The 26,283-nt window shown below is 56.7% G+C and overlaps 1 protein-coding gene across 1 annotated transcript; it reads left to right on the top strand.

Annotated features, from left to right (window-relative positions):
• Positions 1–25: 25 nt before the first annotated feature.
• On the top strand, positions 26–25,155 carry IGHMBP2 (immunoglobulin mu DNA binding protein 2). Its single transcript, XM_061161873.1, has 15 exons — positions 26–186; positions 1,843–2,012; positions 4,646–4,829; positions 5,403–5,500; positions 8,981–9,144; positions 10,150–10,350; positions 12,201–12,348; positions 16,468–16,642; positions 18,198–18,380; positions 19,089–19,207; positions 19,619–19,713; positions 20,572–20,695; positions 21,297–22,109; positions 23,407–23,579; positions 24,100–25,155. The coding sequence occupies exons 1-15, from the start codon at positions 101–103 to the stop codon at positions 24,295–24,297; spliced, it is 2,931 nt and encodes a 976-aa protein (XP_061017856.1). The 5' UTR covers positions 26–100; the 3' UTR covers positions 24,298–25,155.
• Positions 25,156–26,283: the final 1,128 nt, after the last annotated feature.

Here is a 26,283-nt window from a genome sequence, read left to right as displayed (position 1 = left end):
TGCGAGCCTGGTGCGTCGACGCACCGGGTCCGGCCGGGAGCAGCGCCGCGCGCGAGACAGCAGGACCTCAGCGGCTCTGGGCCCGGGCCGGACTGCGGCCATGGCCTCGACACCTGTGGAGAGCTTCGTGACCAAGCAGTTGGAACTGCTGGAGCTCGAGAGAAACGCGGAGGTCGAGGAGCGCAGGTACGGCCGCCGGCCCGAGCCTCTCGGGGTCGGCCCAGTGTCTCCCCCAGAGCCCCCTCCTCTCCCAGCTGAGACCCCACAGATGAAGCCTCCGGGGGCTCGGCCTGACAAGCTTAGGGCCGGGATTTGCCCTCCTGACTGTGAAGGGGGCTCGGCCGCCTCCAAGGATGGAAGCCTCTTCACCCTCCGGGCGGCCCGTTCCGTTTTGGGGACCCCCTCGGAAGGGTCTTCTCCCTCTGAAGTGCCCTCTCCCTCTGAAGTGCCCCTCTGAACTTTGCCCCGTGGGCCCAGCCTGCCTCCCCACTTCCATCCCCATCGTGTTCTCCGCCCTCTTCCCTCCTCGTCCCCTCGTCAGTGTTTGCGCCTGTTCCGTGCCGGGCCCCGAATGGGACGGAGTCGTTAATACGGGCCCCGGGCGACCGGTGTGAGCGGCAGGGCCGGTGGGGGCGCGAACGGCCCGCTTCCAGCCTGACAGGTGCTGAGCTGCGTGCGCAGGCCAAGTGCTGTGGAGGCGGAGGAAGGACCGCCGACCCTGCGGAGCCTTAGTGAAGGATGGCTTCCCGGAGGCGGTGGTGCCTGAGCACAACTTGCAGAAAAATAGGGGTTAAGGAGGATGCGGGGAGGAGCTTCCTGGAGGAGATGTGGGAAAGCAGCGCACCCCTGCAGCCAGAACTGGAGCCCTGAAAATGTCGGGCTTTCACCCATAAGGCTGAAACTGAGAGCTGACATTTATTGAGGGGTGTTAAAGCACTCCAGAGGCGTCAGTCTCTTTAAACCTCACGTCAACTCTGCTAAATCGGTTACTACAGTAACCGATTCTCATCTTTTGTCTAAGGAGGCTGGAACAGAGAGGTTAAGTCACTTGCCCCAGGTAACAGAGGGTGAGCCAGGATTTGAGGTCACGCAGGCTGATGCCAGAGTGTGTACTCAACCACTGTGCTGCCTAAGTGGAGAGGATTTGAGTTAGAAGTTTTTAATTATGATAATTGAGGCTTTGGAGTCCTGTTGGACTGTGGAATCCAGGCTCCATCATTTATGGCTGGTGACTTTGCAGCCTTAGTCATTTTATCTGTAAAATGAGATCATCCTTACAGCAAACCAGCGAGGTGGGAATGCAGTGATCTAAAAGTCAAGGGCTCAGCACAGTCGGGAGTACAGAGTAAGCACCCATGGAAAGATACACAGAGGTCAGATTGAGAAGGACCTGGGGAAGAAGCTTGTATTATAGTCTTTTTTGTGTGTTTGTGTGATGAGCTGCACGTGGGATCTTAATTCCCCAAGTGGGGATTGAACCTGTGCCTCCTGAACTGGAAGCACAGTCTTCACTGCTGAATGGCCAGAGGCGTCCCTCTTATTTTATAATCTTGTGCAGAGGATGGCCCTCGGCAGTGATGGTGAGGGGTGGATTCTGGGTACAAATGGGAGGGCCCTGGTGGGACTCAGTGACTCACAGGGCCCAGGAGAGAAGGCAAAGGTGAGCGAAGGTGCTGTCTTGGGCTGCTGCGAGGAGGGCATGGGGGGCTGGAGGAGGAACAGGTTTGAGAGGAGGCAGGTTTGGAGTTTCCCGTGCGTTGGCCTCCTCTGTTCCTCCTGCATGTTTGGATGTAAAAACTGGTAAAGTACAAATACTGAAGTTTCAACATTGGGTGTTCCCAGATCCTGGCAAGAAAATGTCTCTCTGAAGGAACTCCAGAGCCGAGGCGTCTGTTTGCTGAAGCTGCAGGTATCCAGCCAGCGGACCGGGCTGTACGGACGGCTGCTCGTCACCTTCGAGCCCAGGAGATGCGTGTCTGCCGCTGCACTTCCCAGTAACAGCTTTACTTCCGGTCTGTACATTGTTGACAGGGATGTGCTTCGAATATTGCAGTCTTCAGATGTGGGCTGTAAAGATCTGGTCACATAGGACCAGCTGGGGAATAAAGCATTGCAGTGGAGAACTCTCACGTAGAATTCCAGCAGTTATGAGGCTTTCTGGTAGTTTAGATCGGCACTGTCCAGACCGGCAGACACCAGCTGAACACCTGAAATATGGCTAGTGATTCCTGCTCAAGTAAAAGGCACAAGAGATTTTGAAGATTTAGTACTAAAAAAAAAATAGTAATTTCTATGACTACCAATTATGTTTTGAAATGAAAATATTTTTCATATATTGGATTAAGTAAACTACTATTAAAATTACCTGTTTCTTTTTGGTTTTTTAATGTGGCTTCCCAGGGGACTCAGTGGTAAAGAACCGGCCTGCCAATGCAGGAGACATGGGTTTGATCCCTAGGTCGGGAAGATTCCCTGGAGAAGAAAATGGCAACCCATTCCAGTATCCTTGCCTGAGAAATCCCATGAACAGAGGAGCCTGGCAGGGTACAGTCCATGGGGTTGCAAAGAGTCAGACATGACTGAGCACATACAAATAACAACACACAAATGTAGCTACTAGAAAATTTAAGGTAACACATGACTCTCATTTCTTGTTTTTTTTCCCCATAGTATCACAGTATATATATTTATTTTTTAATTTTATTTTTAATTGGAGGGTAATTACTTTCTAATGTCGTGTTGCTTTCTGCCATACATCAGTATGAATCAGCCATAGGTATACATATGTTCCTTCTCTCTTGAATCTCCCTCCCTGCTTATTCCCCATAACCCTGGACCAGATGGTTCGTTGTACATAGCTGTGTAGTCCCAGACCTTCCTTGTACTAAGAATACTTTGGCTAAACTTGTGGCAGCCATGTTGGAAAGAAGGGGCAGTTCGAAGAAGCTTCTTAACTTCACACCTGGGACTCTTGTTTTCAGTCAGACCTGGAAACTGAGGGAGTAGCCCCGCCAAGCACTGCACTTTCTCTGGAAAAGTCTCTCTGCCCTGATTTGGTGATGACAGGGTTTGTTGGTTTCATATTTTGACTTTCTGACCTCTTTCCCCCTCGCTTTTTGGAATCCTGGCTGCAGTTGGAGGCAGATGGGAGGAGGGGAAGCTGCTGGTCAGAGTCAGATCTTTCACACTGTGCTGCTGAGGGGCCAGGAGTCAGTCATCTGTCCTCTAAAGACAGTCGAGCTTTCGGCCTTACCATCAGGATTAAGTGGGCAGGACCGAATGCCCCTGCTGGGCGTTTTTGTAAACTCTGAAAACCCAAGGGAAAATGTATTATGCTCAGTTAGGAAGTGCAGGACCTTCGAGGTTGATGAATAACTGATAAACAGGAAGTTGGAGGAAGGCAGTCCTTTAGGTGGAAAAGCACAGATCTGAAATCTGATGTGTTGCTCCAGCTCCTGATCAGACATAGGTGGGGTTGTTGTTAGGTTTCCATCTTCTGAGGAGCAGTTTTAAGGCTCTGTAGCTTAGAGATGTGAACTCAGGGTGGCTGGTGGGGAAGGCACAGTGGTGTCGGAGCCCCCAGCACTCAGCCCCATGGAGACCCCGCACCCCATGCACAGAACCAGACCTTGAACCTGGGGGAACTGCTGCCATCTTCTCTTTGCCTTTACAAGTTGGGGAGGGAGACAGGAAAGATTCAAGGTACAGATGAAACTCATTGCCTAGAAGGAAAATGGGTTAGGACTGAAATCATGCCTGATGCCTGGTTGATATGTGGTGTGGACTTTGACTCAGAATAAATAGGGGTGAGTACGAGGGGGGCTCTGGCTGAATCTCCACGTGGACTCTTGTTTGGTCAGAACTGTTGGTGTTTAGGGGACAGAAACCCTGAGCTAGGCGGGCTTGGACAGGAAGGGGGCACGTGGGTTGTGATAACTGGGAAGTGGCTCTGGGGCTCAGAGGGGTCGCCTGGGCCTAGTCCTCTCTGTGTCTTGGCTCCACGCTCTTCTGGGTTGGCTCCTTCTCAGGCCTCATGTGGTGGCAGCTCCAGCCTGTCCATCCTCTCTGGTTTCTGGTCTAGCGGGGAAGAGTGAGGGCCTCCAGCTTGCTGGGGCAAAAGTCTCAGGCTCTGATTGGCCCAAGGCTCATCCCTGAGGGGCATGGGAAGCCCTGATTCGCTTGAGTGTGGGTCGAGTGTGGGTCGAGTGTGGGCCTGCCCTGCTTACCTGTCTCCCTGCAGAGCGGCCCGTCCCACATGCCCTGCAGTGACCATGTCCTCACTCTGCCCTTCTTCTCACTGAAGCCCTTGGCACTGCCCCCGGCAGCTTGTTGTGTTTGCTCGCCTCCTCCCAAAGTGAGGGCAGGGACTGTGATTTATTCCTGATACAGACCAGCACCCAGAACAGTGCCAGGCTCAGAGGAAGACTTTAAATGTTTTACTGACTGTCATGTTTGTGTTAAACAGTTCATCTCGTGCAAGTAAATTTAATTATGTAATGTGAGTTAGAAGTATTTTTTTTTGCTGCTACTGACTTCATTTCTAATGAAAGTAACAGAGTAGTTGAAATGTGCTGGCATTTGTTGAATGAAGTAATTCTCATTTAACTTTGTTCAGCATTTATGTAACTGGTCTTTGCTCCTACAGGTGACATCGTGGGTCTGTATGATGAAGGTGGTCAGCTGGCCACTGGGATCCTGACCCGCATCACCCAGAAAGCGGTCACCGTGGCCTTTGATGAGTCCCACGATTCCCAGCTGAGTTTGGACCAAGAGCATTCCTACAGACTGTTGAAGCTTGCCAACGACGTGACTTACAAGCGACTTAAAAAGTAAGTGTACGTAACTGGAAATCACACGTACTGCTGCTGCTGCTAAGTTGCTTCAGTGTGTCCGACTCCGTGCGACCCCATAGACGGCAGCCCACCAGGCTCCCCCGTCCCTGGGATTCTCCAGGCAAGAACACTGGAGTGGGTTGCTATTGCCTTCTGCGGAAATCACACATACATTTTCCTTAAACACATCTCATTCCTGCTGGAGAAGACGGCAAGCACCTTCGGTCTGGGGTTGGTTGCCTGTCCCTTGAGGGAGATGGTGGTCTTCCCTGGTGGCTGAGACAGTGAAGAATCTGCCAGCAATGCAGGAGGCCTGGGTTCGATCCCTGAGTTGGGAACATCCCCTGGAGGAGGAAATGGCAACCCACTCCAGTATTCTTGCCTGGAGAATCCCCATGGACAGAGGAGCCTGGCGGGCTACAGTCCATGGGGTCGTAATGAGTTGGACATGACTGAGTGACTGAGCGCACAGCTCTTCGGGAGATGGTTGGGAGCTGGCGGCAGTGGGCCTCAGGCACTGTGTTAATCCTACTTGTCCCTAAGCTCCTCGTTTTCCCTGTCCCTTGGCAGAGCTCTGATTTCCCTAAAGAAGTATCACTCTGGCCCCGCATCCTCACTCATAGAGGTCCTCTTCGGCACATCAGACCCCAGTCCTCCCAGTGAGATGCGTAAGAGCTTTTGATTTTCCTTTCCTGATTGAAGTCACTATGGGTAGTATTGTGACCGGTGTGGCCATGACCAGTGTGATCTTGGGCGATTTTAATAAGAGTTTGCGAATGCTCAGGGAGAAGTTTACTTTAGTGTCTTTTTATAAACTTCTTTATGTGACTTTCTTGAACAAGTCAATTGCCTGCACACAGTGTCAAAGAAGTAGCTCATTCCATTGTTGTTGTGGTTTTTTTTTTTAAATAATGCTGTTTCTAATGTATCTGAATATTTTATTTTGAAGTGGGAGGATATTTCTTCTGTGTCAGTGACCTGAGAGAACAGAGGATAGCTGATCATATTGGGTTGGCTGAAAGGTTCATTTGGGTTTTTCCATAAGGTGTTACTCATTGACTATGCTAAAGCCTTTGACTGTGTGGATCACAACAAGCTGTGTAATAAAAATTCCCACTCTTAAAGAGATGGGAATACCTTACATGCCCCCTGAGAAACCTGTATGCAGGACAAGAAGCTACACTTAGAACTGGACATGGAGCAATGGACTGGTTCAGATTTGGAAAAGGAATATGTCAAGGCTGTATATTGTTACCCTGCTTATTTAATTTATATGCAGAGTACATCATGCTAAATGCTGGACTAGGTGAATCACAAGCTAAAATCAAGATTGCTGGAGAAATATCAAGAACCTCAGATATGCAGATGATACAACTTTAATGGCAGAAAGTAATGGGGAACTTTAGAGCCTCTTGATGAAGGTGAAAGAGGAGAGTGAAAAAGCTGGTTAAAATTGAGCATTCAAAAAATGAAGATCATGTCATCCAGTCCTGTCACTTCATGGCAAATAGATGGGGAAACAATGGCAACAGTGTCAGACTTTATTTTTGGGGGGCTCCAATATCACTGCAGATGGTGACTACAGCAATGAAATTAAAAGACTCTTGCTCCTTGGACGAAAAGCTATGTCAGACCTAGACAATGTTTTATAAAACAGAGACATCACTCTGCCAACAAAGGTCCATCTAGTCAAACCTGTGGTTTTCCAGTAGTCATGTATGGATGTGAGAGTTGGACCACAAAGAAAGCTGAGTGTCAAAGAATTGATGCTTTTGAACTGTGATGTTGGAGAAGACCCTTGAGAGTCCCTTGGACTGAAAGGAGATCCAACCAGTCCATCCTAAAGGAAATCAACCCTGAATATTCATTGAGAGGACTGATGCTGAAGCTGAAGCTGAAGCTCTAGCTCTAGTACTTTGGCCACCTGATGCAAAGAGCTGACTCATTGGAAAAGATCATGATGCTTGGAAAAATTGAGGGCAAGAGAAGGGGGCAACAGAGGATAGGATGGTTGGATGGCATCATTGACTCAATGGACATGAGTTTGAGGGAACTCAGGAGATAGTGGAGGACCGAGGAGCCTGGCGTGCTGCAGTCCATGGGGTCGCAAGGAGTGGGACACGACTTAGCCACTGAACAACAGCGGCAGCATACAGTGTTACGGAAAACGTGACACCCTCAGGCTCCACCCTGAGCTGTCCACTGCAGAGGCGACCGTGCTGACTCCGTGGGCCCAGGGTGCTGACCCGGACAGATGAGACTGAAACACGCCTGCATCAGAGCCTCGGAGCCAGAGCTCCTGCGTGTGTCCTGGTCCTCCACACCGCGTCCCTGCTCCCCTGGATGCCGGCTGCAACCAGGGCACCTCATGTTCCTGAAACAAAGCGGAGACGGTGCTCGTTTCCGTAACACCTCTATAGGATGTTACGGAAAAATCTCAACAAACCTTTTGGCCAACCCAGTGCTTTATGCTTGATAGCATTTTTTTATGATTTGAAGAATCTCAGTCCTCAATACCTCTGATTATTTTTTCTGTGTCCTTCAAATTGAGGACAGCTTATATCTGATTGTAAGTGTGACGTGTGTTCGTCACAGAACATTTGGAAATAAAGTAGCATGTAAATAAGGGGAGGGAAATCACTAAAACACCTGTCACATAGAGTTAGCCTCACTGATGGGCGTGTGTATTCAGATAGCTGTTTCTCAACATCCATGTAGAACAGGGCGTCTCTTTCACTTACACACACACACACAGCCCCCCCAACTGTTCTCACTCACGGTGGTCTGTGCACTCTCTCGTCTCCTTCAGTGTCTGGGAGAACCTCATTTTGGGAGGGGTTTGTTACCTCGTCAAGCAGCTGCCCTTCACTGAACAGTTCTCCAGACATCAGACTTGCTGGTTTATGCACCGTCTCTTCAGTGGTTCTAACACGGGGCCACCCCACACTTTTCTGGTCACTCTTGTGCTGGTACCCTGGCGGTGCTGTCTCTGAGCTCAGGGCTGCTTCCTACGGGGTTGGCCAAAAAGGTTGTTCATGTTTTTCTGTAACATCTTACGAACTTATTGGCCAGCTCAACCCTTTCTCAAATTCTGAAAGCACATTTAAATGAGATTTTGTTTCTGGGCTTCCCTGGTAGCGCAGTGGTAAAGAATCTGCCTGCCAGTGCAGGAGGTCTGGGTTCGATCCCTGGGTTGGGAAGGTCCCCTGGAGAAGGGAATGGCAGCCCACTCCAGTATCCTTGCCTGGAGAATTCCATGGACAGAAGAGTGTGGAGGGCTGCAGTCCATGGGGTCGTGAAAGAATGGGACACAACTTAGCAAGTGAACAACAGCAAGGGCTACACCTACACAATTACAACCTGTTAGTTTTCTCAAAGAAGATTTTATTTCCGCCACCCAGTTACTGAGAGGCTGCTCTGAGCACCATCCTCCCTGTGTTAAAAGCTGCACACTGTGCCCTGGTTGTCTCTGGCATCCAGGGGGCAGGGACGCGGTGTGAAGGGCCAGGATGCATGCAGGTGCTCCGACTCACAGGTTCCCACGCTTCCTGCAAGTGTGTCTCGGTCTTACCCTGAGCCTGCATGGTCAGCCAGCACAGTCGTCTCGGCAGTGGGCACCGTGGGGTGGAAGCCGCGGACTCGGGGCTGGACCCAGCAGCTCCGGCTCCGAGCACAGAGCGTATGAGGCAGACCGATGGTCTCACTTACGGAAGATTCAGATTAGAAATACCGTCCTGGATCTGCTACTGATTCTTCTTCATTGTTTGCTTTTGTTGTTTTGTGGGCATGTGAAAAGGAACACTGGGGTGGGAACAGATATGTTCCAAGAGACATTTACTTCCCAGGAGTCCATTTCTCTGGAGCATGAGTTGGCCAACTTGGTTAGTAATGGGACAGGTGGTGAACACTCCAGGCTGTGCTGGCCGGTGCAGCGGCGGGTGGCCGGTTTGGGGGGGGTGCCCTGCGGATTCCTGTCCGGGGGAAGACTTTTGAAAGCCAAGCCAAAGGTTGACTTTGTGTTTCTGCTGACCCAGGGGAGGGCCAGCTCTCTCCCTGTCACATGGCATCTTGTGTTTCCATCGGGGTGGGGATGAGGGAATGGCACCAGGTCACGGGGAGCCCGAGCCTCACTGTTGCTTGTCCCGCAGCCCCGCTGACCTTCTGCAACCCCGCCCTGGATGCCTCCCAGCAGGAAGCGGTCCTGTTCGCGCTGTCCCAGAAGGAACTCGCCATCATCCATGGGCCCCCGGGAACTGGGAAGACCACCACCGTGGTGGAGATCATCCTTCAAGCTGTGAAACGGGGCTCAAAGGTGGGCATGGGTGCCGAGTCCCCGCCGACACCCGTCACTCGGGTCTGCCGCACTCGCGGGCCCCTGAAGGGCCCCAGTCTGGGTTCCAGGACTCGTGTAGGAACGTGCCCACGCGTTAACTGACTCAGCGCGAGGCTGCGCCCCTGTCGGTGTCTGACAGCCCCGGGGGTCTGGGCCTGTACTCGGGGCCCTGGGTCTGGACTGGGGAGGCCTGGGGCACTGTCTGCCAGGCCACAGCCCAGGAGCCACGCGCTCAGCACCGGTGCTGTGTGCTCAGGCCCCTGCTGGGCATGCAGGTGGCCGGGCCCGTCCGTGTCCTTCTTGAGAAGGCCCTGTGGCCGGATGGGAGACAGACCTTTTTTGGTTAATTCGAGGGTCCCGTTAGTTGTGCAGATGGCAGGTTCCTGGTTCCTGAGATATGGGATGTGACGGTGTGTGTTACTGTTCACGTAGATTGTTAATGGTTGAGAGAGGCTCTTTCAACCTCAACGCGAGTCATTGTGGATTCCGAGCACATGAAACGCTTGTTAAGAAATCTTTCTGGGTTGTAAATGTTGGATAAGGGTAAGAACTGGAGCAGTGACAGTCAACATCTGTAGGTCGACGTTCCCTGGGTCCTTCTTACGAACCAGGCACCTGTCTAAGCCTTTGCAGCGTTTGCTCCTTCAGTCCTCACAGAGACGGGTGTCCCGGCCCTGACTGACCATCCCAGGACACTTCGAGGCCTTTCCTTCTGGTTGCCAGTCAACCTTTCTGGTCTTTGGGAGCCCAGTAGGTTCTTTTGACCTGAGGTCTAGAACCCGGATGTCGTGTCCGTGTGCAGCAGTGTGTCCTTCAGGCCATCTGCACCGGTCCTTACAGCGGACGTTTACACCGCAGTGTCACCAGCTGTACACGCTCCACCCTCCTCTCTTTAACTTTAGGACTTTCCGCTTGTTCTAATGTAAACTTAGGCGATTCGTTTAGGAAGGAACCCCAGGCCGAGCCTGAGCTGTGCCCCCACAGGTCCTGTGCTGCGCGCCCTCTAACGTCGCTGTGGACAATCTCGTGGAGCGGCTGGCCCAGCGGAAGCAGCGGATCCTCCGCCTCGGCCACCCGGCGCGCCTCCTGGACTCCATCCAGCAGCACTCGCTGGACGCGGTCTTAGCGCGGAGCGACGGCGCCCGGATCGTGGCCGACATCAGGAGGGACATCGACCAGGCCTGGGTGAGTAGCTCTCGGCTGTGTCCGCTCCTCATGTGGTTCTCTGGTCTGCGGTCTTTGCCAGGAGCGAGTGGGCATCCTCTGGTGTTTCTCTGGCCTTCGCCGAGTCACGGACTGGGATGAAACATTGGGCCTGCCCGTATCTGATGGAGACCTGTGCTCAGTACTGAATGGGGACTGACTGTCTTCAGGGTAGTTTTGTGAAGAGGCGAGCAGTTGTCTTGCAGGAAACATTGCTCTTAAGGGCTCCCTGTGTCTGGCATGTTGGCTGGATAATAATGACAAGGAAAAAAAAAAAAGCAGCCCAAAAGTAAAAACTCAGAAAATACGTGTCCTCCCTAAATTTTTAGTCCATTAATATAAAACACAATGTGGGGGCTTCCCTGCTGGTCCAGTGCTTAAGAATCCGCCTGCCAGTGCTGGGGACACAGGTATGACCCCTGATTGGGAAGACCCCACGTGCTGCGGAGCAACAAAGGCCATGTGCTCCACAGCTGTTGAGCCTGTGTTCTCGAGCTCCCCAGCGAGAGAAGCCCCCGCAATGAAAAGCCCACGCACAGCAGTGAAGACCCAGCTTAAGCTGAAAGAAAAAACAAAAAAGTGGAATGTACTTCTGGTGAGAAAGAGCTCGGTAGGTGACGGGTCAGTGGGAAGCAGAGTTTTTAGAACTTTCACGCTCTTTGGTTCCCTAGGTTACACATCCCCCCAGCCCCCGATTCCCTCAGTTGCACGCCCGCCCTGTGTTTGCTCACCGCCAGCCCACCTCCTTGTGTCCAGGCCTCACAGGGCCGGCGAGGAGACTCAGCCTTCCCCGAGGCCCGCAGGGTAGTGGGAACGCTGGGGGCAGACAGGACGCTCGCAGGGTCCCTCACGGTTAAAGACGCCGGAGGACTCTGCACTGATGGGGCTCATGCCACCGCACGTGTGGGTGGATTCGTTTTCTTGGTCCCGATTATTCTTTAATTTTTTGGCTGAGCTGCAGGGTATATGGGATCTTAGTTCCGCAACCAGGGATCAAACCCGTGCCCCCTGCACTGAAGAGAGTGCAGAGTCTTAACCACTGGACCACCACGGACGTCCCCCTTGTTCCTTTTTCAACTTGTGCTTTTTAGGGTTCTCTTCTCTGTAAGGTAGGCGTCCCGCTTGTCACTCCTACTGAAATACCTTCTCCAAGTAGAAACCACAAGTAAGGAAGGGGTTACGTGTCTTTCGAGTATGGAAGTAAGTCAAGGTCTAGGTGAACATTTAGGGGCTGCGGCAAATATTTTACTCTCCTGACGAGTGTGGAAAACTGAGAGGAAGTCAGCCTCCTTTTCTGTATACCACTGAAACCCAGTCCTGCAGCAGCAGGCGCTGTTTCTTCCCGAGCACTTCTGATGAGTGCAGGGCGGAGCTGGCTCCCCTGGGCTGAGTTTACTGTCCTCGGGGCCCCTCACTCTCCCTCAGGCCTCCCCCAGCTGACAGGGGGTTTGAGGGCCCTGAGGCCAGTCAGGACATCACCTACATGGATCTGTTGCTCTTTCAGGAAAGACTTTTGACTTTTTAAAATATATATATAATGTATTTATTTATTTGGCTGTGCTGGGTCTTAGTTGAGGTACACAGGATCTTTAGTCGTGGCATGTTGACCCTAGTTCCCCCACCAGGGATCGAACCCAGGGCTGCTATACTGGGTGCACAGAGTCCTAGCCCCTGGACCACTAGGGAAGTCCCAAGAATTTTGACTTTTTATCACCTTCAAAGGACCTTAGGGAAGTGGACCGATTGATGATAAATAAAAGTGCTTTGTGAATTAGAAAGAGCTAAGAAAAGCAAAGTCGAGTCAGAATTATTGTCTTTCCTTTCCTTTGTAGGCGAAAAACAGAAAGACCCAGGATAAGAGAGAGAAGAGTAATTTTCGAGATGAAATCAAGCTGCTGAGGAAGGAGCTGAAGGACAGGGAGGAGGCAGCCATGCTGGAGAGCCTGGCGGCGGCCAGTGTAATCCTCGCAACAAACACAGGTGAGGGGCCCGGCGTCCACCGCCCCGCCCGCCTCGGCGCCCCGCGCAGGGTCGAGGGTGTGCCCGCTTCCTCCGCTTTCTGGGAGCGTTTCACAGAGTTGTCTTTAAAATCTGGTAGGAAGCACCAGTGGAGCCCCTCTGGGTCTGGAGTTTTTTCCTCAGGAAGTTTTTAATTGCAAATTCAGTTTCCTTAATTGTCATAGAATATTCAGGGTGTCTCTCTTCAAGTGAGCTTGTGTCTTTCAAGGAATTTGTCTGTTTAATCTAAGCTGTTCAGTTCCCAAGCATAAACTTGTTCACAGTAACCCCTTATCATTTAAAAAAAATCTGTAGCATCTGTGACAGTGTTACCTCTTTCACTTCTGATATTGGTAACTTGTATCCTATTTTTTTCCCTCTGATCTTCTGGCAAGAGGGATATTAATTTTATTGATCTCCTCAAAGCACCAGCTTTTGGTGTCAGCAGTTTTCTCTGTAATTTTCCTGTTTTCTGTTTCATTGATCTCGGCATTGGTTCGTATGCTCTCTGGAATTAAATTCCTCTGAAATTAAATTAAATTTCCCATTTAATTCCTCTCTGTCTGCTGGCCTGGGTTTAGATTGCTCTTAGTTTCTCTTTTCTTTGGGTGGAAGTTGAGGTCTTCGGTTTGTATAGATTTGAGACCATCATCTTCTGTGCTGTAGGCGTCTAGTGTTATAAATGTTGCCCCATGTACTGTTTCCGTGGCTTCCCGGAACTTCTGATGTGTCTTCATTCATTGTGAAATACCGTCTCATTTCCCTCTTCTTTTTTCACCCACGTTATTTAGAAGCATGTCATTCTCTTTCCACATATTTGGGGATTTTCCAGGTATCTTCCTATGGTTGATTTCTCACTTAATTCCACGTGGGCAGAGGACATACTGTGTACAACTTGGATCATTTCATCAAGACTTGTTTCATGGTCCAGAATATGGTCTTTGTGAGTGTCCTGTGCATGCTTGAATGCATTCCCTGGTTCTGTTGAAGTTTCCTGTCATGGTTGATACTGTGGTTCAAGTCAGTATCCTTACTGATGTCCTGTCTTCTTGTCCTATCACTTACCGAGAGAGGGGTGTTGAAATCAACTGTAATTGTACATCTGTTTGTTTCTTCTTGGAGTTCTGCCAGTGTTTGCCCCATGTCCTCTGTAGCTCTCTTATTAGGGGCTTGAATGTTATGTATTCTTTATGAATTAACCAATTGTCATCCTGAAACGACCTTCTTTATCCCTAGTATGTTCTTTTTTTTGAAATCTTATTATTATTTAGTCATTCAGTTGTGTCCGACTCTGCAACCCCATGAACTGTAGCCCACCAGGCTCCTCTGTCCATGGGATTCTCCAGGCAAGTATCCCTGAGTGGGTTGCCGTGCCCTCCTCCAGAGTATCTTCCCGACCCAGGGATCGAACTTTTGTCCCTTGTGTCTTCTGCACTGCAGCGGATCCTTTACCCCTGAGGCCCCGGGAAGGCTTCTGAAGTCTGCTTTGGTGTAAAGACAGCCACTCCAGCTGGAAACCACGTTTGGCGGCTTTAGGCCTTTCTGATGGGGCCACTTGATCCTTAAAAGCCAGCGAGTAGGAAGAGTGTTGTAGCAAGATGGGTGACAGTTTTCAGTAACGTCACCACGACCTGAACCCCCGTCACCTTGGCCGTATTCTGCTGGCTTGAAGCAAGGCCCGGGTCTGACCCATACTTCAGGGAAGGGGCCGCACGGGGTGTGGCTGCTAGGAGGCCAGGGCCAGGATTGGGCGGGCGGTCCTGAGGGCCTGTCTGCCGCAGCCTCTCACAGGGGCTGCTCTCAGGAACAGAGCCCAGCTGCTGATTTACTCTAATTACTGCTTTGTCCCGTTTCTTTTAGATCAGACGGGACGAAAACAGAGTCGCACAAATACTGTCATGCTGTCTATTACCCTTACCTGTGTCATTGCCTTTATTGTTGCCTTTGCTTCTTTTGTAAATTTGTGTTCCTCTCTAGTGTCCTTCATGTCACCCCGAAGGACTCTCTTTAATATTTCTCGAAGGGCAGGTCTCAGCTTTTCTTTATCTGGGGGTACCTTTTTTCTCCTCTGTTTTGGAGTGACTGTTTGGTTGAAGGCAGCGTTCTCGGTTGACAGTGTGAGTTGTGTGAACGCGCCGCCCCTGCCCTCTGCCTCCATGGTTTCTCACGAGACGGCAGCGTCAGTCTCTCTGACCATCCGCTGCTTTCTTTGTCTTCCGGCAGCTTGACTGTGACGAGTCTCCTGTGACTCCCTCTGGGTTAGGCACGTGGAGTTTGTTGAGTCTCCTAGGTCCGTGTGCTGTTTTTTTGGTCAGATTTGTGAAGCTTCCCAATTCCATTATCTTTCCAATACTCTTTGGCCCCTTTCTCTCTCCTTTTCTTCTCGGGCTCCTGTGATGTGCTTGTTGGCACCCTTGACGGTGTCCTATGGGTCTCCGAGGTGCTGGGCATTGCCCTTCATTATTTTTTTGTTCAGTTTCTCCGACTGAATAATTCAGCTGGCCTGACTTCAAGTTTGCTGGTTCCTCTGCCTGTTCAAATCTGCTGTTTAGCTCTTCCAGTGAATTTCAGTTATCATACTTTTCAACTGCAGAGTGTGTGATTTTTTTTTAATGGCTTAAATCATTTATTTTTTTCTTTTTATTTTATACCAGAGTATAACTGATTTATAACGTGAGTTTTGGTTGTTTTTATTTTTAAGATAATTTCTGTCCCTTTATCGATAGTCTTGGTTGGACATCATTCTCAGGCAGCCCTTTATCTCGTTAGACGAGGCTTCCTTCTTCTCTTTGTACACATTTAAAGTAGCTGATGTTAAAGTGTGTGTTTGCCTGGAGAAGGAAATGGCAACCCACTCCAGTACTCTTGCCTGTAAAATCCCATGGACAGAGGATCCTGGTAGGCTACAGTCCATGGGGTCGCAAAGAGTCGGACACGACTGAGTGACTTCACTTCAATATGTGTTTACCTTGAGACGGAAACTGGATCCTGTCCCTGTTGTTTCTTGATCACTCTGCTCGTCGCTGAGTACCCTTCCTTCCCTGACTGGCAACTGCTTGAACCTGCATTTGGAACTCACGGAGACTGAAGCCTGTTCCCTATAAACAAGAAAACGGGACAGAAATGCTTTCATGCCCAGGAAACCCACAGGACCCAGCTCAGTTTCAGTGTCCAGATTTTACTGGGGCTGGGTCACATCTTTGAAGGTTGAGCTGATAACTCTCTGGCCCATGCTCACCCCACCCCCGTGGTATATTTTTCTCTATCCATTTACTTTTAATCTATATGTCTTCATCATTAAAATGGGTTTCTTGTAGGAAAAAAAAAAATAAAGTGTGTGTTTGGTAAGTCCGCCATCTGGGCCTTCTCAGGAATGGTTTCTGTTGATCGCTTTTCATCTGTGAGTGGGCCACACTTCATTTCCTCGTGTGTCTTGTAATTTTTTGTTGGAAACTGACCACTGTAAATGGTACCGTGTGGGACGCTGGAGGCCAGGTCGCCTTCCGTCCCCCGGTTTGTTTCTGCTCTGGGGTCGTCCGTCCAGCAGTTTTCCCGGGCGGCCCCTTGTCCTGGGTGCCGCCGCAGCCCTGCTCCCTCCGCTCACGGGCAGGTGATGGTTGCACGGAGGCCCCCAGGCCCTGGGACCCCAGAGCCGCTCTGTGTCCAGGAAGGAGGAACTGGGTGTGGTGGTTTTGTGTCCTTGGGTACATGGTGATTTTTGCCCAGCAGTTAATTGTTCTGTGTGTCCTGGAAAGCACCTAAAAAGAGAATTAACTAAGTTCTAAATTCAGAAAATGATACAGAAGTAGTATTTGGAATTAAGGCAGCCTTCTTTGGGGTCCCAGCCCCAGAAGGGAGATTGACTTTGGTCAATGAAGCATTGGGCTGGCCCATGGCCAGGGCGCACCGCTTCACACTTAAACACAGGGGCTGGAACCATGAGCCCTGGCACGTCTTGCTGACCCTTATTCCTAGAGGCAAACATATCACACAAGCTTTAGTGAGCAGCCAGACTGTGAACCGGTGGCTCGTTGGGTCTCATCCGGGGTGACTGCAGCTGCCAGCACCTCTGTGAAGGCTCATGGCTCCGGTTCCCACCAGGCGCCTCTGCGGACGGCCCGCTGAAGCTGCTGCCCGATGGCCACTTCGATGTGGTGGTCATCGACGAGTGTGCCCAGGCCCTGGAAGCCAGCTGCTGGATACCCCTGCTGAAGGCCCGGAAGTGCATCCTGGCCGGAGACCACAAGCAGCTGCCTCCCACCATCGTCTCCCACAAGTGAGACTCCCCACCCCTCACCTGCCACCCCCTTGTGCGTCCCTCCAAGTCCAGCTCAGAAGCCCAGGCTCACCCAGAGGCCCTGGACTAGCGGGGAAGCCCGGCCATGGACTGAGTTAAGATTGTAGGGGGCAGGTGGCTCCCTCAGCATCCGAGCCCCCACTTAGGGGAGGGAAAACCCTGGGGTCGTTTTGATTGAAGGTGCAGTTTCAGTTACACCCGCACAGAGGAAGTAGGGTCTCACAGTGTGTGACTTAGAGACCCCAGAGGTGGGGGTGCGGTGGGCGGGGAGGGCGGCTGGCTGGCCCGGCTCAGCAGCGGGCAGGGCTGGAGGGCGGGTGGCAGGCCTGGGTCAGCAGCGGGCAGGGCTGGAGGGCGGGTGGCAGGCCCGTCACCAGGTGGTGGGGGCGGAGGTCACTAGCCTTTCCCAGCTTCGGGCTCTATGGGGACTGTGGAAGGGGCCCTGAGTAAAGCAGAGCGGGAGCTGACGGTGGGAACTCTGAGCTTAGGGCTTCCCTGGACGCGTGGACGCTGGTGTGAGCTGGTGGTCACACCGTGACACCCCCGGGGCCGCGGCTCCGGGAACAGAGCTGTTGCTCACCCCTGGGTGTGCCGTCCACACGTGCGCCCATGCTCATTCCTGCAGACGACAGCTTGGCCAGACTCTAAGCTCCTTGAGGGTGGGTCACCTGGCGCGCATCCCGTGGCCTCCGCCTGGCGTGTGCCCAGGCCCCGCCTGAGTGGGCGTCCCCTAAGGTGTCAGGTGGAGGTGTGAGACTTGGGCGTGTGAGCAAGGCTGGCGGTGGAGCTGGCAAGAGGGGAGTCGGGACCTCAGAGCTGAGGGGTGTGCAGGTCAGGGTCCCACAGGGAGAGGGCGTCCAGTCGCCGGGGCTTCAGAGTGAGGATCTGGAGGGGACTTTGGGCTGGATAAAGGGGGGATGGGAGCGTACTTTGGAGGATTGTCCTGTGGGAGCCAGATGTCCGGGTAGGGGTGGGCATGGACGCTGTCCAGGAGGAGGGCTCGGGGGCCTCGGCTCAGCGGCTGGCTCCCGAGGAGGCCTGATGGGTCCTGTGAAGCGGGCCTCTGTGGGCCACGTGCCCTCGGGGAGGTGCACGGAACTGTGTCTCTGGGGGACGTCGGGTGATCTGGGGGGACGTGTGGGGTGGGTTCATGCTGGGTGTTTCTGGGTTTGCGATTGGGATTGGAGTCCCTTCACTCCTCACACCCATGGCCCTGCTGTTGGTAGGCGCCTGTACTGAACAGCGGTAACCCAGGGAGGTTAGGGAGCGCAGGGCCTCCGGCGGGCCCGGCACTGTCCCTCGGTGGGCCGAGGACGGCTCTGCGCCAGGCGGCCCGGCTGGGTCCCGGCTCCGCGGCTCGCTGGTGAACGTGGGCACTTCCGGGGGGCCGTTCTCTTAGTTCCGGGAGGGATGTGGGCTGCGGTTTGAGGGCTGCCCCCCGCCCGGCCCCTGGTCCAGGCTGCACCCGGGGCTCGGGCCCCTTTGAGGCCTGCCCCCCGCCCGGCCCCTGGTTTAGGCTGCTCTCCCCGGGCAGGGCGGCGCTGGCAGGGCTGTCGCTCAGCCTGATGGAGCGCCTGGCGGAGCAGCACGGGGCCGGGGCGGTGCGGATGCTGACGGTGCAGTACCGCATGCACCAGGCCATCGCGCGCTGGGCCTCAGAGGCCCTCTACCACGGTCAGCTCACCGCCCACCCTTCCGTGGCCGGGCACCTCCTGAGGTGAGTGACTCGGCTGTGCCCCGCCCTGTGTCCCCGAACCGAATTCCATAAAGATGTGGGTGTGAAGGTTGCCTCTGAGACTGGATTTCTGGCCAGAACGCTGGGTCGGGCTCCTCCAGGATGAGGTCCTCCGATCACGATGACTGTGCTCCCCTCCTGCTGTCCAGTGTGGGGTCAGGGCTGGGGAGGGGGCGGGAAAGGCGGTGGGGCCCCAGGTCAGGCTCCTCCAGGATGAGGTCCTCCGATCACGATGACTATGCTCCCCTCCCCCTGCTGTCCAGTGTGGGGTCAGGGCTGGGGAGGGGACGGGAATGGCAGTGGGGCCCCAGGTCAGGCTCCTCCAGGATGAGGTCCTCCGATCACGATGACTATGCTCCCCTCCCCCTGCTGTCCATTGTGGGGTCAGGGCTGGGGCGGGGGCGGGAAAGGCGGCGGGGCCCCAGGTCAGGCTCCTCCAGGATGAGGTCCTCCGATCACGATGACTGTGCTCCCCTCCTGCTGTCCAGTGTGGGGTCAGGGCTGGGGAGGGGGCGGGAAAGGCGGCGGGGCCCCAGGTCGGGCTCCTCCAGGAAGAGGTCCTCCGATCACGATGACTGTGCTCCCCTCCTGCTGTCCAGTGTGGGGTCAGGGCTGGGGCGGGGGCGGGAAAGGCGGCGGGGCCCTGCCCGTCACCGGGCCCTCCCGTGTTCGGTGTCGGCCTGAGTGCAGGGACCTCCCGGGCGTGGCGGCCACCGAGGAGACGGGCCTGCCCCTGCTGCTGGTGGACACGGCCGGCTGCGGGCTGCTGGAGCTGGAGGAGGAGGACGAGCAGTCCAAAGGGAACCCCGGTGAGCAGGCTGGCTTGGGCCCCTCTCAGCAGCCGGCGTCAGAGAGGAGCCGCGGGAGGGCAGGGGCGGTGGTCCTGAGCCAGGCGCCCCGGGAGGTGCAGCACCGTGGGCGTGCTTGACGGGCGGGCGGGCCCAGGTCAAGACAGAGGGGGCCCGGCAGTGAGGGGCCTCCCTCGGGGCAGCCAGGTGGGCATGGGGCACAGCTGCTCCTGCCCTGAAAGAGGAAGCCCCGTCCGCGGGGGGCCCCGGGCCTCGAGTGTGGGATCCGGCGTCCCCTCCCAGGAGGCCACCGCAAGCCGAGTGTGAGAGCCGCCTGTCATCACAGCTGGAAAAGTGCTTAGAAAACCAGCTCTGGTGACGGGTGTCCATGGAGCGTGCCCCTCGTGCTGAAGGGCTGTCCATCCCCCCCAGGTGAAGTGCGCCTTGTCAGCCTGCATGTCCAGGCGCTGGTGGATGCGGGTGTCCGGGCCGCCGACATCGCCGTCATCACGCCGTACAACCTGCAGGTGCATGTCAGGGTGGCCCCCCACCAGAGGGGCCGGTGGGGCAGGGTGATCTCAGCAAGAGCCCCCATCCATCCGTCCGTCCGTCCGTCCCCTGGCGGTGCCTTCCCCACCCCGTCCCGGGCTTCACTGGCTCCCTGTGCCAGCTGATTTTCGGGCCTGCCCTTGGGGGCCGCGCAGCCTCGGGCTGACGTCCTGCCACGCGCTCCCAGGGTGGCCTGTCTTACGGTGTACCCGTGGGAGCCTTGCCTTCGAGTCTCCAGTCCGGCTCAGGTTGGCCCATACCTGAGCTGGTGGCTGTGGCCAGTTGCCAGGTTCTTGCTCCCTCTCGAGTTGGCTCTCCAGCTCATGGAACACCGCAGGGCTGGGCGTCTCTGGAGGCTGCCCAGGGAAGGTCGGGGGTGCTGCCTGGAGAAGGGTGCGGTGGTGGGCAGCAGATGCCCTAGACGTCCACTCCCTTCTCTGGGGCTTTTTTCCCATCTCCCCTCTCAGGGCCCACATGCTCACGAAGCAAAGCCTGTCTCCTTTGGTAGGAAGAACGCACCTGCCTCACAGATCGTGAGGTCCGTGGATCAGATGCCATCCCGGTTTAGAGGTGTCACGCCTGGGGGTGTCTGAGCCAAAGCCGTGATGGCGTGAGCGTCCGTGTTGGGGTGTGGGTCACCCCTGCCACGTTTGTGTGCCGCTCTATGGTTCATGTGCACGCCCGTGGGAAGTGAGGTGCTCAGAAGCCGTCACCCTGAGGTGGCTGCGGCCCCCCGGGCCAGGAGGCTGTGCAGGCCAGGCCTCCGCCGGGTTGCAGGGCAGCGCGTTGGGCCGCCCGACCTGAGCTGTGTGGCGAGGCCTGGCTCGGTGTTGCAGGTGGACCTGCTCAGACAGAGCCTCGCGCACAGGCACCCGGAGCTTGAGATAAGGTCCGTCGACGGCTTCCAGGGCCGGGAGAAGGAGGCTGTGATCCTGTCCTTCGTCAGATCCAACAGGAAAGGTGCGGGGCTGGGGCTTCCCGGTAGTCGAGTGGTTAGGACTCAGTGTTTCCGCTGCCCAGGGCCCAGGTTTGATCCCTGGTTGCGGAACTGGGATCTCACGAGCCTCTCGAGGTGGTTGTGGAGGGGGGCCCTGAGAGCCCAGAGCTCATCGCCTGGCCCCAAGGCCAGATTAGCCTCAGGGCCTGGTTTCTGCAGCCAGGGCTTGTGGATATTCCATCAGGTAAGGATTTTTTCCCCAGAAACAGTTGTTAGTGAACGGGCTCTGTCAGGTCGAAAACAGATAAGGAGGGGGTAAGGGGTGAGGCTGGGAGGAGCGCACTAGAAGGCCCCTCGTGTGTTGGCCGCGGCCCTGGGCTGTGTCCTGGCTCTGGGCTCCCGCAGAGGACTCTGTACTACCTTGGGGACGAGCGGCAAACGTCACTGCCAGAGCCCCAGGCAGGACTAGAGAACCGTACTAGACCGCAGCCAGGGGGAGCCTGTGGACGGGACCCCATGCGCGGGGCTGATGGAGCCTGGGCGGATCTGGGTGGGGCGGTGGACGGGGGAGCCTGCCTTCCTGTCCCTTAGTCTCTGCTCCCCGCACACCGGGCTTCTGTTCAGGTGAGGTGGGCTTCCTCACCGAGGACCGGCGCATCAACGTGGCAGTCACCCGCGCGCGGCGCCACGTGGCCGTGGTCTGCGACTCCCGCACCGTCAGCAACCACGCCTTCCTGAAGACCCTGGTGGATTACCTCACGGAGCACGGGGAGGTGCGCACGGCCTTTGAGTATCTCGACGACATCGTCCCTGAGAACTACTCCCACGAGGGCACCCAGGCAGGCGGGAAGCCCCGGGGCTCTGCGGCAACGGGCAGGAGGGCCCCTGGGGGGACCGGGCCGGGCCGGAAGAAGCCCAGCGGAACACCCTTGGGCTCCTCCGAGGCACAGCCTCAGCCCATTCTCGACGGAGGCGGCCGGGATGGTGCCGGTGCCGGGAGCACAGATGGTGCAGACGGCTTCAGGGCCGCGATCGCAGAATTCGTGGCAAGCGAGAAGACGCAGCTGGAGTTCCCTGCCTCCCTGAACTCGCACGACAGGCTGCGGGTCCACCAGATCGCGGAGGAGTTCGGGCTGAGGCACGACAGCACCGGGAAGGGGAGGGAGCGCTTTGTCACGGTGAGCAAGAGGGTCCCGCCCGCCCCCGCAGCTCCGGCACCCGCTGCGGGGCCCGACGGCAGAGCCCCTCTGTGTCCCGAGACCCCCAGCTCCGAGCAGCCGGATCCCCCCATCGGGGAGCCGAGTAGCCAGGACCAGCCGGACTTGAAGGCGCTGCACCTGGAGAGACTGCAGAGGGCGGGGGCCAGGGAGGGGCCTCGCGCCCCAGGCCCTGCGCCCCGGAAGTTACTGGAAAAGAAGAAGAAGAAAGACGCGAGAGGTAAGCTAGTCGGCTCGAGGGAGCACAGGCGTGGCGTCCCCTCCACTGGGAGTGTGAGGCCCCCCTGCCACCGTGAGGAAGCAGGACGCCTCCCGCGGGGCCCCTGCCTGGGTCCTGCATCTTGAGCCCCAAGCCTCCGCAGGCCACGCTGGCCTCGGCGGCCTCTGTTCCCGGGCCCTCGTGCGGGGTCCCGCTGGGCCATCAGAGTGCCTCCTGCCGGGAGAGGGCTGGAGGAGCAGCCGCGGCGGGCAGGGCCCCGGGGGCGCAGAGGGTCACAGCAGCCACAGGCCGCAGAGGGTCATGGCAGCCACAGGCCGCAGCGCTCCTTCCGCGGGCTCTGGGGTCTCGGGCAGGCCGTCAGTGTTGCGCTGGCCTCTGCCAGGCGCCCGCGGTCTATTCGCTCGGCCTGCCTCCCACCCCCATGCAGTGTTGCGTGGAGGCTGAGAGTCCAGGGCACGGCCTGGCTCTTCTGGGCCCTTGTCACAGCCGCGTCCCTCCAGGCAAGGCCGTGGGGTCGGTCCTGTTCCCCGGGCCCCAGAGCCCCGGGAAGCACAGCCCAGAGCCGCCTCTCCGCCTTGGGCCTGTGTGCGCTCGCTCCGCGTCGTGAGCAGCCTCTGTGTGCCGGGCTCTGCGCTGGGTGACAGGAGACGCCATCCTCCCCGACGGGAGTGGACACCCCACTCCTGCCTCCACCACGCTCAGAACACGGGACTGCATGGGCGTGGCCGCGGGATGGTCCTCCCTTCGGAGGAGGGTGTGGGGCGGGGCCACCTGAGAACAGGGACCCAGGGAGATGGCCCACCTCAGTGGAGCTGACGCCCAGGGCTTCTTCAGGCCGCCAGAATTAATGTCATCGAGGAATTATAATCGTGTCTCCTTCCCCATTCTGAGCGTTTTCCTACAGCTTTAAAGGATTTCCACACAACTGTCTGCTTACAGATCTTAGGTTTCTTTACACGACTGTGAACGAATACACTGTTTCTCTGGATGGCAGGGTTAGTCTGGGGATTTGAGTTTATAGTCAGCAACGTAAAGGATGTCCTCATATTTAAATGCTCTCCTGGATTTATGCGGGTGAGCTTTGAGGAGCATGCCCTGCCTGCCTGCCCTCTGCAAGCTCCCGGTTGCACCGTCCTGTGACGGTCACTGGCTGGTGAGGGACCCTCTCACACGCAGTGGCCCCGAGGGCAGGGGTCGGGCCAGGCTGCTCGACGGGCAGACGCGGGCCCCGTGGGGAGTTCGTGTCCAACTTCCTTGTCCTCACCTGTTGCGGTGACTGCTGCCTGTCTCCCCCCAGGCCCCGCGGCCATGGAGCTGCCTGCCGAGGAGGACTTTGATGCCCTGGTCTCGGCCGCCATCAAGGCAGACAACACCTGCAGCTTCACCAAGTGCACGGTCAGCGTCGTGACCCTGGGCCAGCTCTGCCCGCACTGTGGCCACCGCTACTGCCTCGGCCACCACCTGCCCGAGGTCTGCGCCCCCTGGGAGAGCGGCGGGCTTTGTCTCCAGATCCTGGGCGGGTGGGCTGCAGGCAAACCATGGGCCTGTGTGTGTGTGTGAGAGGCCCGCATACAGGCTCTGGGCCTGTGTGCACGCTCACACACAACCCGTGGGCCTGTGCATTTGCGTGTCGTGCGGGTATAGACTGGGTCTGTGCGTGTGTGAGTGACCCCGAGTGGATCCCGCCCTGCCGGGGAGGGGCAGGAGCCCGCCGCCCTGCACTGCCGTCTGCGTGGAGGAGGGTCTGGGCTGAGCCCCACGCAGGGGGCAGGAAGGGTTTGGGGCTCTAGCCACCAGCCCTGCCAGGGCGTGGACCCTTCCTCCCCCGCCACCCCACACCAGGAGCCTGTGGGTGAGAGCGTGTGGAAAGAGCAGGGAGCCCCTCCAAGGTCAACGCTGGGGCTTCATGGCCCCTAAGCGCTACGTTGGCAGAACTGGGGCCTCTTCTGGCCCCACTCCCGGCCCAGCACTGCCTGTTGTGTCCCCCCAGGTCCACGGTTGTGGGGAGAGGGCTCGCGCCCATGCTCGGCAGAGGATCAGCCGGGAAGGGGTCCTCTACCCTGGCAGTGGGACCAAGGACAGGTCCCTGGACCCTGCCAAGCGGGCCCAGCTGCAGAGGAAGCTGGACAAGAAGCTGGACGAGCTGACTGGCCAGAGGCGGAGCAAGAGGAAGGAGAAGGGGAAGTGAGGTGGGCACCCTGCTGCCCCCACAGCCTCTGGGTCTGGGACCAGCGGGACCTGCAGTGCCTTTCCCTTCCTGATGGCGGCTCCTGGCGGCTGCGTGGCAGCCAGACCCACGTCGTCCCCCGGCCGCGGGGCGAGGTGCTTGCTGAGGACCCAGCAATGAGCTGCTCTGACGAGCCAGGGCAAGGCAGAGAGGCTGGGCGACCTCAGCCAAGGCTGCTTCTCAGGGCTGTGGTCATGGGTGGGAGCCCTTGTGCCCCTCCCCCCAACCCCTGCCCCCGAGGGTCTCCTGCGGGCCCGCCATCCGGGGTGCGTCGTGGGCTGCTTCTGCCGGGGCGTGCGCTCCTCTGGACTTGGACCTGCGCCTGTGACCCCTTGAAGGTAATGGCCCCACGGTCCAGGGCAGCAGCTCCTGGCCCTTCCGATCAGATGGGCACAGGCGACATCTCAGAGCCAGCGCTGTTCCCAAACTTCCCCGCTCGTGGCTCAGCCCGCAGTGGGGCTGTGACCTCACCGGGGCTGGTTCCCCTCTCTCTTCCCTGGGGGCCACAGTGACCCTGTCCTGACCCTGCTGGGCAACCGAGGTGACTCTGGCTGTTCTGGTGCCCTGGAGGTCAGAGGTCATGTCTGGGTGTGGTTTAGGAAGCTTCCTGGCTGGTGCCCGCCCGCCCGCGGCACTGTGCACGGTGGAAGAGCGCTCTAGAACTCTGGCCTAGCCGAGCCTGCAGACCCGAAGCCCCCGGAGGGCTGCTCCAGGGTCCCTTCTTGAAGAGAACCTCAGATGGATGTTTTTCTTTATTCTCAGAGCTTTATTTGTTCCAAAGGAATATAAATTATTTAAAAATTAAAGAAAACACGCACACAGCCGCAGCACGTTTGTTTTGTGTCTCTGATGAACGTTCTGTTTTCTCACTTTGGCCTGGTTTAGATGGGTTTACACCCCCTTTCCCAAGGTGGCTGAGAGCCCAGTGAGTGTGCAGGGCCTCCGGAGGAAATGGGGAACCCTTGTCCCAGGCACAGCTGACGCAGGAGAAACCGTTCCTGTTCTGTTGGACGTTTCTACCAACCAGGAGGGAGGTTTCAGATTGGCACGTGTAGGGGTGTAACCTGGACAGGAACACGCAGGGCCGGCTTGGAGGAAAGAGGGAGGAGGAGGGCGGTTTATCTGGAGCTGTGCCTGGGGAGGAGAGGCCAGGCCGGCTTGGGGGACGCCGCCCTTGGCTCATCTCCTCCCTCCCCGCTGCTGACTACGCCTCCCCCGCTGACCATGCCCCCCGCCACCCCTCACCTCAACCCCGGGCCTGGGAGCGGCTGGTGATCAGGTGTCTGTTCTGACCTCCGTCACCCTAGGAAGCCCGATTTGTTCTCTTTTTGCGCCGTCGTGCCCTGGAGGCCACTTACCCAGCACCTCCATGGATCCTGACCTCCCCCCAGGCCCGCATGCTTGTCTGCCCTGCTTCTGACAGTGCTGGGCCCTGCCCCCGGCCTGGCAGCCCTCTCTGTGCCACCTCCTGTGGGGATGTGTCCCCTGCCCGGGCCAATGCCTCCCAGCACACGGCCCCTCCTCCCCCTTCGGTGGATGCCCACCTGCACACGGCCCCTCCCCCTCCCGTGATTGCCCACCTGCACACGGCCCCTCCCCCTCCCATGGATGCCCACCTGCACACGGCCCCTCCCCCCACCTCCCGTGGATGCCCACCTGCACACGGCCCCTTCCATCCCCCTTCCGTGGATGCCCACCTGCACACGGCCCCTCCCCCTCCCATGGATGCCCACCTGCACACGCCCCCTCCCCCCCCCCCCCCAGTGGATGCCTTCCTTACTTGCTCTCATCTGGTGGCTTTAGGACTTGACTTTCCGGGAAGAGGAAGGAGGGTCTCCAGGGGCCACACGTGGTCCGAGGATGATCCAGGTCAGCACAGAGAGTGCTGCTGAGTGCAGAACCACCATTTCCGCTGCTCGAGTGCCCTGGCTGCCAGGAAGCCTGGAC

Source organism: Dama dama, chromosome 2 (assembly GCF_033118175.1).
Source record: "Dama dama isolate Ldn47 chromosome 2, ASM3311817v1, whole genome shotgun sequence".
In the NCBI taxonomy this organism is placed as follows: domain Eukaryota; kingdom Metazoa; phylum Chordata; class Mammalia; order Artiodactyla; family Cervidae; genus Dama; species Dama dama.
Note: the sequence above shows the minus strand (reverse complement) of the source record. Positions and strands in the feature narration are given on the sequence as shown.